This window comes from Mustelus asterias, chromosome 1, assembly GCF_964213995.1.
Source record: "Mustelus asterias chromosome 1, sMusAst1.hap1.1, whole genome shotgun sequence".
NCBI lineage: Eukaryota > Metazoa > Chordata > Chondrichthyes > Carcharhiniformes > Triakidae > Mustelus > Mustelus asterias.
Genome location: NC_135801.1, coordinates 1392116 through 1407922, shown reverse-complemented (window position 1 = coordinate 1407922; position 15807 = coordinate 1392116). Strand labels below are relative to the sequence as shown.

The 15807-nt window shown below is 46.6% G+C and overlaps 1 protein-coding gene across 5 annotated transcripts in view; it reads left to right on the top strand.

Annotated features, from left to right (window-relative positions):
- Positions 1 to 9135, top strand: part of bdh2 (3-hydroxybutyrate dehydrogenase, type 2) — a 104300-nt gene extending 95165 nt beyond the window's left edge. For all 5 annotated transcript variants that reach the window (XM_078202727.1, XM_078202857.1, XM_078202784.1 and 2 more), the window contains one exon: positions 5992 to 9135. In XM_078202727.1, coding sequence (XP_078058853.1) covers positions 5992 to 6045 — 54 coding nt within the window. In that variant the 3' untranslated portion in view covers positions 6046 to 9135. The remainder of the gene's footprint in view (positions 1 to 5991) is intronic.
- The last annotated feature ends 6672 nt before the right edge of the window (positions 9136 to 15807 follow it).

Genomic DNA, 15807 nt, shown 5'->3' with positions numbered 1-15807 from the left:
GGACATTTGTACTTTATCATGAGTTGTTAATGCGAACGGATTTTAATTAGGATTTATCAACCAATGAGGCAACAGCACGAAGAACAATCCTTCCCAAATCTTCAGGATCACAAATTCAAACCAGGAAACAGGAAATGTAAAAATAAAATTGACCTGGGGTGGGATTTTCCGGCTACGCCCACCACAAGACCGGAAAACCTTGCCGAAGATCAATGGACCTTTGCATGGTCCGTGTCCCGCTATGATTCCCATGGTGGGTGGGATGGGAAAATTCCATCTCTGGGCTTTGAGGGCTGGATTGGTTGGGGACATTGGAACACATATTGGATGCCCCTTGATAAAAGCTATATAAATGGAATAATTTTCATGATTAGACAATATCTTGTATTGTTACACGGAGGAAGTTAAGACCAAGTGTAATACAGGGTTAAGGGTGAGGTGGCAAGTAGTCCTGAGGATGGAAAGAGACAAGTAAGGGCAGGGGGTGGAGAACAGGTGGGAAATGAGGAGAGAGGGAATGGGAGCCAGAGAGAGGAAAGGGGAGAAGATGGAGACACATGAAGGAAACTCCTTGGTGGATTTGCTTTGTGAGGAAATGAAATTGCATTGTGGAGGTCCAGGATTATCTGGGGAGAGCATTGTTGGGCGCTGGGAGATGATGATTGGAGGGCAGGGGTAATGGGCAGGGAGATAAGCTTGGTCGAGGTGGTGGGGAGAGTGTAGTTGGAGGGAAGAGTGTGATACAAAGATACAAAGAACAATACAGCACAGGAACAGGCCCTTCGGCCCTCCAAGCCCACGCCACTCCCTGGTCCAAACTAGACCATTCTTTTGTATTCCTCCATTCCCACTCCGTTCATGTGGCTATCTAGATAAGTCTTAAACGTTCCCAGTGTGTCCGCCTCCACCACCTTGCCCGGCAGCGCATTCCAGGCCCCTACCACCCTCTGTGTAAAATACGTCCTTCTGATATCCGTGTTAAACCTCCCCCCCCCTCACCTTGAACCTATGACCCCTCGTGAACGTCACCACCGACCTGGGAAAAAGCTTCCCACCGTTCACCCTATCTATGCCTTTCCTAATTTTATACACCTCTATTAGGTCACCCCTCATCCTCCGTCTTTCCAGTGAGAACAACCCCAGTTTACCCAATCTCTCCTCATAACTAAGCCCTTCCATACCAGGCAACATCCTGGTAAACCTCCTCTGCACTCTCTCTAAAGCCTCCACGTCCTTCTGGTAGTGTGGCGACCAGAACTGGGCGCAGTATTCCAAATGCGGCCGAACCAACGTTCTATACAACCGCAACATCAGACCCCAACTTTTATACTCTATGCCCCGTCCTATAAAGGCAAGCATGCCATATGCCTTCTTCACTACCTTCTCCACCTGTGACGTCACCTTCAAGGATCTGTGGACTTGCACACCCAGGTCCCTCTGCGTATCTACACCCTTTATGGTTCTGCCATTTATCGTATAGCTCCCCCCCTACATTAGTTCTACCAAAATGCATCACTTCGCATTTATCTGGATTGAACTCCATCTGCCATTTCTTTGCCCAAATTTCCAGCCTATCTATATCCTTCTGTAGCCTCTGACAATGTTCCTCACTATCTGCAAGTCCAGCCATTTTTGTGTCGTCCGCAAACTTACTGATCACCCCAGTTACACCTTCTTCCAGATCGTTTATATAAATCACAAACAGCAGAGGTCCCAATACAGAGCCCTGCGGAACACCACTAGTCACAGGCCTCCAGCCGGAAAAAGACCCTTCCACTACCACCCTCTGCCTTCTGTGACCAAGCCAGTTCTCCACCCATCTAGCCACCTCCCCCTTTATCCCATGAGATCCAACCTTTTGCACCAACCTACCATGAGGGACTTTGTCAAACGCTTTACTAAATGCCATATAGAGACATCCACGGCCCTTCCCTCGTCAACCATTCTAGTCACTTCTTCAAAAAACTCCACCAGGTTAGTGAGGCATGACCTCCCTCTCACAAAACCATGCTGACTATCGTTAAAGAGTTTATTCCTTTCTAAATGCGCACACATCCTATCTCTAAGAATCCTCTCCAACAACTTCCCGACCACGGACGTCAAGCTCACCGGCCTATAATTTTCCGGGTTATCCTTCCTACCCTTCTTAAATAACGGGACCACATTAGCTATCCTCCAATCCTCTGGGACCTCACCTGTGTCCAGTGACTTGACAAAGATTTGCGTCAGAGGCCCAGCGATTTCATCTCCATCTCCCTGAGCAGCCTGGGATAGATTCCATCAGGCTTTGGGGATTTGTCAGTCTTTATATTCCCTAAAAAACCTAACACTTCCTCCCTTGTAATGGAGATTTTCTCTAACAGGTCAACACTCCCCTCCGAGACACTCCCAGTCAACATATCCCTCTCCTTTGTGAATACCGACGCAAAGTATTCATTTAGGATCTCCCCTACTTCTTTGGGCTCTAAGCATAATTCCCCACTTTTGTCCCTGAGAAGTCCGATTTTTTCCCTGACAACCCTTTTGCTCCTAACGTATGTATAAAATGCCTTGGGATTCTCCTTAATCCTGTCTGCCAAGGACATTTCGTGACCCTTTTTTTCCCTTCTAATTCCTCGTTTGGGCTCTTTCCTACTTTCTTTGTATTCCTCCAGAGCTCCCTCCGTTTTTAGCTGCCTGGACCTAACATACGCCACTCTTTTCTTTATGACCAATCGCTCAATTTCCCTGGTTATCCACGGTTCTCGAATCCTACCCTTCCTATCCTTCTTTTTTACAGGCACCTGCCTATCCTGCAGCCCTAACAACTGTTCCTTAAAAGACTCCCACATGCCAGATGTGGATTTACCCTCAAACAGCCTCTCCCAATCAACAGCTGCCAAATTCTGCCTAATCCCACTAAAGTTAGCCTTCCCCCAATCCAGCACCTTACCCTTGGGACACCACTCATCCTTTTCCATCACTATCCTAAAGCTAACAGAATTGTGGTCACTATTTGCCACATGTTCCCCTACCGAAACTTTGAAGACCTGACCGGGCTCATTCCCCAGTACTAGGTCCAGTATAGCCCCCTCTCTAGTCGGGCTATCTACATATTGTTCCAAAGAACCCTCCTGTACGCATTTTACAAATTCCTCCCCATTCAGACTCCCAGCCCTACGTGATTTCCAGTCTATACCAGGGAAATTAAAGTCTCCCACTACAACATCCCTATTTTTCCTCCACCTATCCATTATCTCCTGACATATCCATTCTTCCACTTCCCTTGGGCTGTTGGGGGGCCTGTAGTATACCCCCAACATAGTGACTGCGCCCTTCCTGTTTCTGAGCTCCACCCACAGTGACTCGTTACACGACCCCTCTGAATTGTCCTCCCTCTGCACCGCTGTAATATGCTCTCTAACTAATACTGCTACTCCCCCACCTCTTTTGGCCCCTCCTCTGTCTCGCCTAAAACACTTGTACCCCGGAATATTCAGCTGCCAGTCCTGTCCCTCTTTCAACCAAGTCTCTGTCACCGCAACCACATCCAAATTCCTCGTAAGCATTAAGGCCCTAAGTTCGTCTGTCTTACCTGCTACGCTCCTTGCATTGAAGTATAAGCACTCCAGACCTCCAGGCCCAGTGAGGTCATCCTCCCCCAGAGTGCTCTTCTTCTTTGCCAGCCTTGTCCTGGCCCCAAGCTCGCCCCAGCCTCTACACTTGTAGACCTAATTTTTTGATCCCCACCCCCCCTGCCATATTAGTTTAAACCCCCCCGAACTGCACTAGCAAAACTCCCAGCCAGGATATTCGTGCCCTTCCAATTTAGTTGTGACCCGTCCTTGTACAGGTGCCCACCTCTCTTGAAAACTTCCCAGTGATCCAGGAATATGAAGCCCTCCCTCCTGGACCAGTCCTTTAGCCAAGCGTTCAATTGTACTATCTCCCTATTCCTCGCCTCACTGGCCCTAGGTATTGGGAGCAGCCCAGAGATTGCCACTCTGGAGGCCCTACTTTTTAGCCTATTTCCCAACTCCCTGAATTGCTCTCGTAGGATCCCCCGCTCTTCATATCTACGTCATTTGCACCAATGTGTACAATGACATCCGTTTCTTTATCCTCCCCTTTTAATATGCCTCCTATCCGCTCAGAGACATCCAGTACCCCAACCCCAGGTAGGCAGACTACCATCCTGGAGTCCCGTTCGCACCCACAGAATCGCCTGTCCGTGCCTCTAACCGACGCGTCCCCCACCACTATTGCTCTCCTAATCCCTCTCTTTCCTTTCCGGACCACAGAGCCTGACTGTGTGCCAGTGACCTGGTCACTGTGGCTTACCCCTGGAGAGTCATCCTCCTCCACACTATCCAAAACAATATACCTGTTTTGGAGTGGGACAACCACAAGTGGCCCCACCACTAATTGCTCACACCCCTCCCCTCTCACACCTGTTGCCGAGCCCTGGACAGCCACTGGAGTACTCTCTGGTACGTTACCCGTATGACCTTTACTCCTCCTAACTGTAACCCACGTGTCTTCCCCCTGAGGCCCCGGTGTAACTACTTGCCTATAACTCATGTCTATTTGTCTCTCATTCTCCCTGACTAGACTAAGGTCATCAAGCCGCTGCTCCAGTTCCCTGACGCGGTCCCTCAGGAGCTGCAGTTCCACGCACCTGGCGCAAACGTGAACCTCCGGGCGGCTAGGTGATTCCGGGAACTCCCACATCCCACACCGAAAGCAACAAACTGGCCTCTCACTCATAGCTACCCTTTTCCTTTATAGGAATGGAAAAGAAAAAAAACGTACCCTGCTTCGCCCTTTCCCCCGAAGCCCTGTGAGCCAAAGCCCTTATAGCTCACACTCTACTCCCTGCTCACTCCACTGCCCGATCCCAACGCTGCCCGCTCAAAAGTGTGGCCTGCTTTTAAACCCTCCAAGAACCTTCCCAGGCTTCTCCTGGGCCTACTTCCTGTTTTGGATTTTAAAAAACTTCTGAATTTTTTACACAAATTTAACTGAAAAATAAATAAATAAATCACATGCACAAACACACTGCCTTACCCTCAGCCTGCTCCCGTGGAACAATGAGAAAACAGGTATATTGTTTTGGATAGTGTGGTTGGGGAAAAGAGGTCAGTGGAGAGGGCATGTTATCAAAGGAAAAATGGTGGTGGGGGAATTGGTCAGTCATGGGTAGGGGAGTAGGTAAATCTGTTGGTCTCGCGGGGGCAACACTCTTGCTGCTCCCCGGCTCACAAGCAGTCCTGAAAGGTGCTTACCTCATAGATCATGCTCTTCTCACCCCCTTTTACGTGCTTGGTTTTCTAAGCCACTGAAACAGGTAAAAATATAAAACCTAATGGAAGCATTCCGTTTAATTAAACAATTTTACTAACCTTCCTCCTGAGATCTTTTGAGTCTCCTCCCTCTCATTTCAAATGTAAGCAAGGTGGGATCTTTACTTCTCAACTGCTCCTTCCAAACACACCATTTTTGGGGGTTAATATTGTTCCCTGCCGTCCTCCTACCCTCCTAACATTAACTACAATAAAAACAGAAACTGCTGGAAAAGCTCAGCTGATCTGGCAGCATCTGTGGAGAGAGAAACAGAGTTAATGTTTCGAGTCCATGTGACCCTTCAAAGCTCAGAACATTCTGAGTTCCAAGGAAGAGTCATCCAGACTCGAAACGTTAACTCTGTTTCTCTCTCTACAGACGCTCCCCAATCAGCTGAGCTTTTCCAGCAGTTTCTATTTTATCCCACAGACACAACTCTTTCACAAACTGGACATTTTTCCTCCTGTGCTGTAGCCAGCTCTGTCCGAGGTTTTGACAGTCGTAGCTAAGACAGTTAGGTCCTAATTCATGAGGCTGTCATATTAAAGCTACTTATTTCTGTTCACACACATCCTATGGGCTCTCTCTGTGTTCATTTTAAGCCACAAGCTAAATTTTACTATCAATTCCAGAATGTCAGACGATTTTCATGTTTATTTGTATTTGCAGTCGGCCTATGTGACTGGAAAAGAATTTATCATTGATGGAGGGTGGAGTTTGTGAATATGATCCGGCACAGATAGCGAACTATACCAATGACCCGAATCAACTGATCTAGACCCTGTTTGGTGGTAACTTCACGCTGGGGAGTGTTCTTTCGATAATGGATGGATGACTTGTCATTTTTCAGTTCTGTACATTTGAAACCGATTTACTTTGTCAACTTGTCTCCCAGACAGGGACTCACCCACCAGGGTTACAGTTCAGCTTATCATCTAACTACTTGCCAAACGTCTAACTCCTTCACTCCTTCATGAAATGCCCAACAATTCAGTGCGGTAGAAACACGCCTCCAGTCATCATTCCTGTACCAGTTCTTTAAAACAGCTATCCAATTAAGACCATAAGAAATAGGAACAGCAGTAGGCCATTCAGCCTCTCGAGCCTGCACCACCATTCAATAGGATCGTGGCTGATCCAATGTTCCTCATGTCTACTTTCCTGTCCTTTCCCTGTAACCCTTGATTCCCTTACTGATCAAAAATCTATCTCAGCCTTAAATCTACACAAGCACTCTGCCCCCACAGCTCTCTGTGGCAAGGAGTTCCAAAGACTCACAACCCTCTGAGAGAAGAAATTTACCCTCATCTTGGTCTTAAATTGTCGCCTCTTTATTCTGAGACTCTGCCCTCATCGTCCTAGACTCTCCCATGAGGGGAAACATTCTCTCAGCATTTACCCTTAAGAATCTGATATGTTTCAATGAGATCACCTCTCATTCTTCTAAATTCCAATGAGTAGAGCCCCAACCTGTTTAACCTTTACTCAGAAGACAATCCCTCCATACCGGGGATCATCCTATGAAACCTTCTCTGAACTGCCTGCAACAAAATAATATCTTTCCTTCAATAAAGAAACCAAAACTGCTCCCAGTTCTCCAGATGTGCTCTCACCAGTACCTTGTGCAGTTGCAACAAGACTTACCAACTCTTACACTCCAATCCTCTTGAAATAAGGGCCAACATTCCATTCCCCTTCCTGATTACCTGCTGTACCTGTGTGCTGGCTTTCTGTGTTTCGTGACAAATACCCCCCAGTCCCTTTGTGTTTCCTGCCCAGTAGCCAACGCTCCATGCCATCTCCAACACCATGAGCTCTTATGGTTTAACCTTTTGTGAGGTACTTTGTCGAATGCCATGGTCACATTTTCCTGCCTTCTCCCCTGAAACATGCAAATTCTGCCACCTCAGAGATTTATTGAATTTCCTTTTGAAGTTGCTATTGAATATGCTTCTATAATCATTTCAGGCAGTGCTGATTTACTCTGGGTTCATTAACAAGTCACATTCAATCCATGTCCTCTGGTTATTGATCCTTATTTACTTCATAATTTTGAACACCTCCATCAAATTTTCCTTTTCTCTGATCGAAAGACAGGAATCTCAGTTTCTCAAGTTTCTCCACATAACTGAAATCCCCACAACCAACCTACTAAATTTCCTTTGTATCCTTACTAAGGCCTTGACATCCTTTCTAAGCCCTGGTCCCAGAATTGAGCTAAGTGCACCATTCCCATCTCAAAGAAAATGAAGTCTTGCATTTATATAGTGCCTTTCATGACCATGGACATCCCGAACCTTTTTATAGCCAATAGTGTAGTCACTGTTGTAATGGAGGAAAAATGGCAACAAATTTGTTTAAAGCAAGTTCCCACAAACAGCATTGTGGTAATGAGCCAAGTTTGTTTTTTGTGATTTTGTGATTCTCCTAACAGCAGGGAGAAACTCCCCTGTTCTTGTTTGAAATAGTGCCCAAAGATCCACCTGGGAGAACAGGCTGAGCCTCTGCTTAACACCTCATCCAAAAGGCAGCATCTCCCAGCAATGCATTGTGCCCTCAGTACTGCCAGGTGCTGGAATGGGACTTGAACCTACAGCCTTCAGAGCAAGACTGCCAACAATTAAGCCTCAGCTGACTCTTAATGGGGATTGTAAGATTGTTCCTAGAACCACCACAATTTCCACTTCCATTAACAACCTCGGGTGCATTCCATCGCACTCCAGTGGCATTTCCACTTTGAACATTGTCAGCCATATCTCCTCTTGACCTATTTTTATCCTGTCCAATTTCTGTGACCTCAACAGCATTCTCTTTCCTAGTGAATTCTTAAAAAGTACTCACTTCAGCCAAGCCCTCCATTCCCTTTTTCATCTCCAGTTGGCCTGACCCTTCCTTTGATAATCCTTTACTGTTTATATCCTTACAGAAGATTTTGGGTTCCGTGGGCTGAAAGTTATGGTCCTGTCACAGAGGGGGTGAGGCTGAAAATGCAGCGAACCATTCAAAAGTCCAGTGACTTGAGCAGGAGTGGGAAATTCCGCTGAGAGAAAACTCCAGCCCCTGTTTCTGCTATCTGGTGACCTATTCTTACACATTCTCATACATCCTCTTTGGTTTTTATTTCCTTTTTCAGTTTCCCTCCATTTTTGGTACTGAAATATAAACCTGACATTTATCACAAGTTTCTGTTTCAGTTTAATCTCGATATTTTTAATCATCCAGGGAGATGTAGCTTTGGGTTCTCTTCCCCTTTCCCTGAAGGGAATGTGGCTCCTCCGTGTCGAAACAATCTCCTGTTCAAAGGCTTTCTAATGCTCAGTTACTCTGCTTCCTGCTATTCCAATTCACCAGGGGAAGATTCCATTACAATTTGCTTGAAGTCACTCTCATCTAATTGAATATTTTCACATTTGATTTTTCCATAACTACTCTAACTCTAATAACACATTGTGATGACTGCTCCCCAGAGGCTCTCTCACTGAAACATGCTCCATTTGTTCCACGTCATTCTCCAGATCCAGTTGTGTTTCCTTCTCCTTTGGATTGGGAAGAGGAAAGTTGTCTTGTACACACCTCAGGAATTGCTCCCCTCCTTTTCCCTTTGCCCTATTCTTCTCCTCCAGCCTTGCATTAACCTGTTGTAATTACTGTTATCACAATCACTCGTTGTAACCTGTTTTTTTCTCCCTGTCATTGGTTGCAACTTGGGCCACGATGTTCTCCTTCCACCTCCACTTGTGATTTCCATAGAAATAACTTGTAATTTCAGCAAGACAAAATGTCACAGGATGCAAATAAAATCCAACGACCAGATACATTCTGTTTCCAATTCTGTGTAAAAGATCATTGAAGAATACTTTGGAAATCTGTCAGCCAGCGGGATAAACCTCGCAGATTGTGTCTCTTTATTCGGGAGAAGAAATGACCAAAACAAGAACTGACAAATCTTTCAAAGTACAAAACGTTTTTGTAAAAGTGGATGTGTGTAAACTGTTTCTGCTTGTGGGTGAATCCAGAACAAGAGGAAACAAACAGAAAATGGCCATTGCAACTTAAGATCTGATTGCTAATTTCCTTTTTCTAAAAATGATTTTTCTGGGACCTGGAAGCCACTGGCAAGGCCAGCATTTGTTACCCATTCCTAATTGCTCGGAGTGGCTTGATAGGCCATTGCAGAGGACAGCTAAAAGATAACCACATTGCTGTGCCTCTGGAGTCACATGTAGGCCAGACCGGATAAGGACTGCAGATTTCCTTACCTGAAGGACATTAGCAAACCAGATGGATTTTTACAACAATTGCTGATAGTTCAATGGTCACCATTACTGAGATTGCTTTATATTCCAGAATTATTAATTGAGTTTAAGTTCCACCAGCTGCTGTGATGTCATTTGAACCCGTGGTGTGAAAGCATTAGTCTGGGCCTCTGGATTAGTCCGGGCCTCTGGATTAGTCCGGGCCTCTGGTGATTAGTCCGGGCCTCTGGTGATTAGTCCGGGCCTCTGGTGATTAGTCCGGGCCTCTGGTGATTAGTCCGGGCCTCTGGATTAGTCCAGTGACCTCACTGCTATGCCACCAATTCCCTAAATTCTGACTGAAGACCACATCTCTCTTTCTACCTTTATCCATGGTATTGATGTGGACAATGACTGCTGTCCATTCACCCTCTCTGGTCAGGGTGCCCTGAAGTCATTCAGTAACATCATTGGCACTGTTGGAAACAGCATACTTTCCTGGATTCATGCCTGCAGCCACAGAAATGCTTGTCTGTTCTCCTGTTGAATCACCAATCACTATTTCCCTTCCAGTCTTTTTCGTGTCCTCTGTACAGCTGGATAACCTGTGGTGCCAATGGATTTGTCTCTGGCTGTGCTCCCCAGATGAACCATCACTTTCATCAGTTTCAGAGCCGAATACTCGTTTAAAATTTATTTGAAATCTTTGTTTCTTCATTGGATACAGGTGAGGTCCCAGAGAATTGGAGGATAGCAAATGTGGTCCCGTTATTTAAGAAGGGTAGCAAGGATAACCCGGGTAATTATAGGCCAGTGAGCTTGACGTCCGTGGTAGGGAAATTGTTGGAGAAGATTCTTTTATACTTGGTAGTGTGGATGAACAGAGGGATCTGGGTGTCTATGTGCATAGATCCCTGAAAGTTGGCACCCAGGTTGATAGGGTTGTTAAGAAGGTGTACGGTGTGTTAGCTTTTATTGGTAGAGGGATTGAGTTTCGGAGCCAGGAGGTCATGTTGCAACTGTACAAAACTCTGGTGCGGCCGCACTTGGAGTATTGCGTACAGTTCTGGTCGCCGCATTATAGGAAAGATGTGGAAGCGTTGGAAAGGGTGCAGAGGAGATTTACCAGGATGTTGCCTGGTATGGTGGGAAAATCGTATGAGGAAAGGCTGAGGGGTTTGAGGTTGTTTTCGTTAGAGAGAAGAAGGTTAAGAGGTGACTTAATAGAGGCATACAAGATGATCAGAGGATTAGATAGGGTGGATAGTGAGAGCCTTTTTCCTCGGATGGTGATGGCCTGCACGAGGGGACATAGCTTTAAATTGAGGGGTGAGAGATATAGGACAGATGTTAGAGGTAGGTTCTTTACTCAGAGAGTAGTAAGGGCGTGGAATGCCCTGCCTGCAGCAGTAGTGGACTCGTCAACATTAAGAGCATTCAAATGGTTATTGGATAAACATATGGATGATATTGGAATAGTGTAGATTAGAGGGGCTTTAGATTGGTTTCACTGGTCGGCGCAACATCGAGGGCCGAAGGGCCTGTACTGCGCTGTTATGTTCTATGTTCTAGAGATAGGATCTATACACATTTAGAACTGAATAATCTCATTAGCGATAGACAACATGGTTTTGTACGAGGGAGGTCATGCCTCACAAATTTGGTTGAGTTTTTTGAGGAGGTGACAAAAATGATTGACGAGGGAAGGGCCGTGGATGTCCTCTACATGGATTTTAGTAAAGCATTTGACAAGGTCCCTCATGGCAAGCTGATGCAAAAGGTTAAATCTCACGGGATCAAAGGTGAACTAGCTAGATGGGTACAGAACTGGCTTGGCCATAGAAGACAGAGGGTAGCAGTGGAGGGGTCTTTTTCTGATTGGAGGTCTGTGACTAGTGGTGTTCCGCAGGGCTCTGTACTGGGACCTCTGCTGTTTGTGATATATATATAAATGATTTGGAAGGTGATGAAGCTAGTCTGATTAGTAAGTTTGCGGACGACACAAAGATTGCTGGAGTTGCGGATAGTGATGAACATTGTCAGAGAATACAGCAGGATATAGATAGGCTGGAACATTGGGCAGAGAAATGGCAGATGGAATTTAATCCAGATAAATGCGAAGTGATGCATTTTGGTAGAACTAATGCAGTGGGGAGCTATAGAATAAATGGCAGAACCATCAGGAGTATAGACATACAGAGGGATCTGGGTGTGCAAGTCCACAGATCCTTAAAGGTGGCAGCACAGGTGGAAATGGCGGTGAAGAAGGCATATGGCATGCTTGCCTTTATTGGACGGGGCATAGAGTATAAAAGTTGGCATATGATGTTGCAGTTATATAGAACGTTGGTTAGGCCACATTTGGAATACTGCGTCCAGTTCTGGTCACCACACTACCAGAAGGACGTGGAGGCTTTGGAGAGAGTGCAGAAAAGGTTTACCAGGATGTTGCCTGGTATGGAGGGTATTAGCTATGAGGAGAGATTGAGTAAACTAGGGTTGTTCTCCCTGGAAAGACGGAGGTTGAGGGGCGACCTAATCGAAGTTTATAAAATTATGAAGGGCATAGATAGGGTGAACAGTTGGAAGCTTTTTCCCAGGTCAAAAATGACAAACACAAGGGGTCACGAGTTCAAGGTAAGGGGGGCAAGGTTCAATACAGATATGCGAGGGACGTATTTTACACAGAGGGTGGTGGGGGCCTGGAATGCACTCCCAAGCAAGGTGGTTGAGGCGGACACGCTGGGATCATTTAAGACTTATCTAGATAGCCACATGAACAGACTGGGAAAAGAGGGATACAAACGGATGGTCTAGTTAGGAACACATGATCGGTGCAGGCTTGGAGGGTGAAGGGCCTGTTCCTGTGCTGTATTGTTCTTTGTTCTTTCTTTGTCACAAGTTCACATTGCGATGAAGTTACTGTGAAAAAGCCCTGGTTGGAGACTGGGATGCCCTCAGGGGACTCTTGCACTACCTGTCTGTTTGTTTTGGACTTCCTCTTTGCCAGCAGACTGTTAAGCCACAGGGTGACTGCCTCGATAAAGGGTCTAAGCCTCACCGATTCACTGCACTGATGCCAGTTGCTGCTCAAGTTCCAAAACCCAGAGCCTTGAGCTGCTGCAAGTGATGACACTGCCTGTACGAGTGACTATCCAGGACACAGGAACTCCCTGGAGTTCCCACATAGCACAGGAGATGCAAGCTCGAGGTTGGAACTGCCCTGCAATTCCTCTAATGAACATTGCTATGACTAAAAAACCTTGCTACTTACAAAAAAGACTCAGCAACAACTCATTTCACTTCTGTTGACATTTAAATATGGGAACTCTTAATGATGTAAATAATCTTTATTAATTTTTTTCAATTTCCCAGATGTTCAGATTAATCCCTGACTTTGGAAAAAGTGAAGCAGCCTTGCCTGACACCCCGCTCCCAACTCAGTCCCAGACTGACCCCACCCCAACTGCCCCCAAACGTCCAACTCCATCCCAGACTGACCCCACCCCAACTTCCCCGAGACTCCATCCCCAACTCCATCCCAGCCTGACCCTGCCCCCAAAGTGGTCCCAGCCTGACTCCATCCCCCGGCTCCATCCTGGCTGGTACAGCTGCAGACAACTTCAAACCAGCTAAGTGCTTTTCACTTCCTCTTGTGTGAACATTGTGGTTCGGAACAAAGGGGGTACTTGAGATGCATTCAAGAATGAAGGGAAAAGTAACTAAACACAGTTGATTGGAGGCTGAGTTGAAAACCATTGAGCTGTCAAAGGAGAGTCTAAAAACACCAGACTGAAACTGAATGGTACAAAGGTTTTCAAAGGTTTGGAAAGTATTTCAAAGACTCTGAACTTTCTAGAAATGCCCAGAGACTTGAAAACAAAAAGCTGTGTGAATAGAAAAGGGCTGAATGAGCAATAGTGGAAGAATCCACCCTACACCCACCCACCTGCAGTTTCTGAGAGAGAGAAAGGAACATAGAATGCTGCTGTGATTTAAAAACCTGCCAGGTGACCAGGCGTCATGGAGATTAAAGTCACCAGGCCACTTCAAAGTTCTCATAGATGACAAAAGGCGCTGAGCAGAGGGAGAGCTGCCTGAAATCACCATGTGGGGGTGATCTTCAGGTCTGCCAGGGCTAGAAGGGGCAGTCCAGCCACAGGACACCAATCCCAGGGGACAGTGCTGAGATCAACACCTTAACCCCAGCCCGAACCCAATCTAACCCCCAGTACCCTTGGGGCACCCTTCATCTGCAGTCTGGAAGTGACAGAGGGCTCATGATCACTGGACCTATCTCCTTGATCCCCTTGGAGCCCAACATGCCACATCCACACTGGTCATTACCAGCACCAAAGCCTGGTGTCTGCTGAATGAAACATCCAGCTCACTAATTATATTACCTCCTCAGGAGCGGAGGTAGCCGGACCCAGGAGGGGCACACTGTACTGAGGAGTGAATAAAGAAAGTGCCAGGCTCAGGGCCTTCACTTCCCTTCTCGGGAGCGGAGGGATTGTCCTAACTTACCCCTAACATCTCCCCTGTACCTACCCCCCAGCACCCTAAACCTGTGTCCTCTCGTAGCAGCCATTTCCACCCTGGGAAAAAGCCTCTGAGAGTCCACCCGATCTATGCCTCTCAACATCTTATATACCTCTATTAGGTCTCCTCTCATCCTACGTCTCTCCAAGGAGAAAAGACCGAGCTCCCTCAGTCTATCCTTATAAGGCATACCACTCAATCCAGGCAACATCCTTGTAAATCTCCTCTGCACCCTTTCAATCTTTTCCACATCCTTCCTGTAATGAGGCGACCAGAACTGAGCACAGTACTCCAAGTGGGGTCTGACGAGGGTCTTATATAGCTGCATCATTATCCCCGGACTCCTAAACTCAATCCCTCGATTGATAAAGGCCAGCATACCATACGCCTTCTTAACCACCTCCTCCACCTGCGGGGCCGATTTTAGAGTCCTATGGACCCGAACCCCAAGGTCCTTCTGATCCTCTACCGTACTAAGAGTCTTTCCCTTTATATTGTACTCCTTCATCCCATTTGACCTGCCAAAATGGACCACTACGCATTTATCTGGGTTGAAGTCCATCTGCCACTTCTCCGCCCAGTCTTGCATCCTATCTATATCCCTCTGTAACTTCTGACATCCCTCCAGACTATCCACAACCCCACCAACCTTCGTGTCGTCGGCAAACTTACCAAACCATCCCTCCACTTCCTCATCCAGGTCATTTATGAAAATGACAAACAGCAACAGTCCCAGAACAGATCCCTGGGGCACACCACTGGTGACCGACCTCCAATTAGAAAAAGACCCATCTATACCCACTCTCTGCCTCCTTTGGGAAAGCCAGTTCTGGATCCACAGGGCAGCAGCACCTTGGATCCCATGCCCTCTCACGTTTTCTAGAAGCCTTGCATGGGGGACCTTATTGAACGCCTTGCTAAAATCCATATAAACCACATCTACCGCTTTCCCTTCGTCAATGTGTTTAGTCACATTTTCGAAGAACTCCACCAGGCTCGTAAGGCACGATCTGCCTTTGACAAAGCCATGCTGAGTATTCTTGAGCATACTAAACCTCTCTAAATGCTCATAAATCTTGTCCCTCAGGATCTTCTCCATCAGCTTACCAACCACTGAGGTTAGACTCACCAGTCGGTAATTTCCTGGGCTATCCCTGTCCCCTTCTTGAAAATAGGAACCACATCCGCAATCCTCCGGCACCTCTCCCATCTCCATCGACGACGCAAAGATCATCGCCAGAGGCTCTGCAATCTCTTTCCTCGCCTCCCACAGTAACCTGGGGTACATCCCATCCGGAACTGGCGACTTATCTATCTTGATGCCATTCAAAGATTCCAGCACAACCTCTTTGTTAAAGTCCACATACTCAATCTTTTCAGTCCACCGCAAGCCACAGTACATCCACCCATGTCCTTCTCCTCTGTGAAAACCGAGGCAAAATACTCATTAAGCACCTCTGCCATTTCTATTGGTTCCGTACAGATTTTCCCGCTTTCACCTTTTATAGGCCCTATTCCTTCACGTCTCATCCCTTTACTCTTCACATATTTATAGAACGCTTTAGGGTTTTCCTTAATTCTACTTGCCAAGGCCTTCTCGTGACCCCTTCTGGCTCTCCTAATTTCCTTCTTTAGTCCCTTCCTACAAGCCTTATACTCATCTAGATCCCTATCTTCGCCAAGCTCTCTGAACCTTTTGTACGCTTTC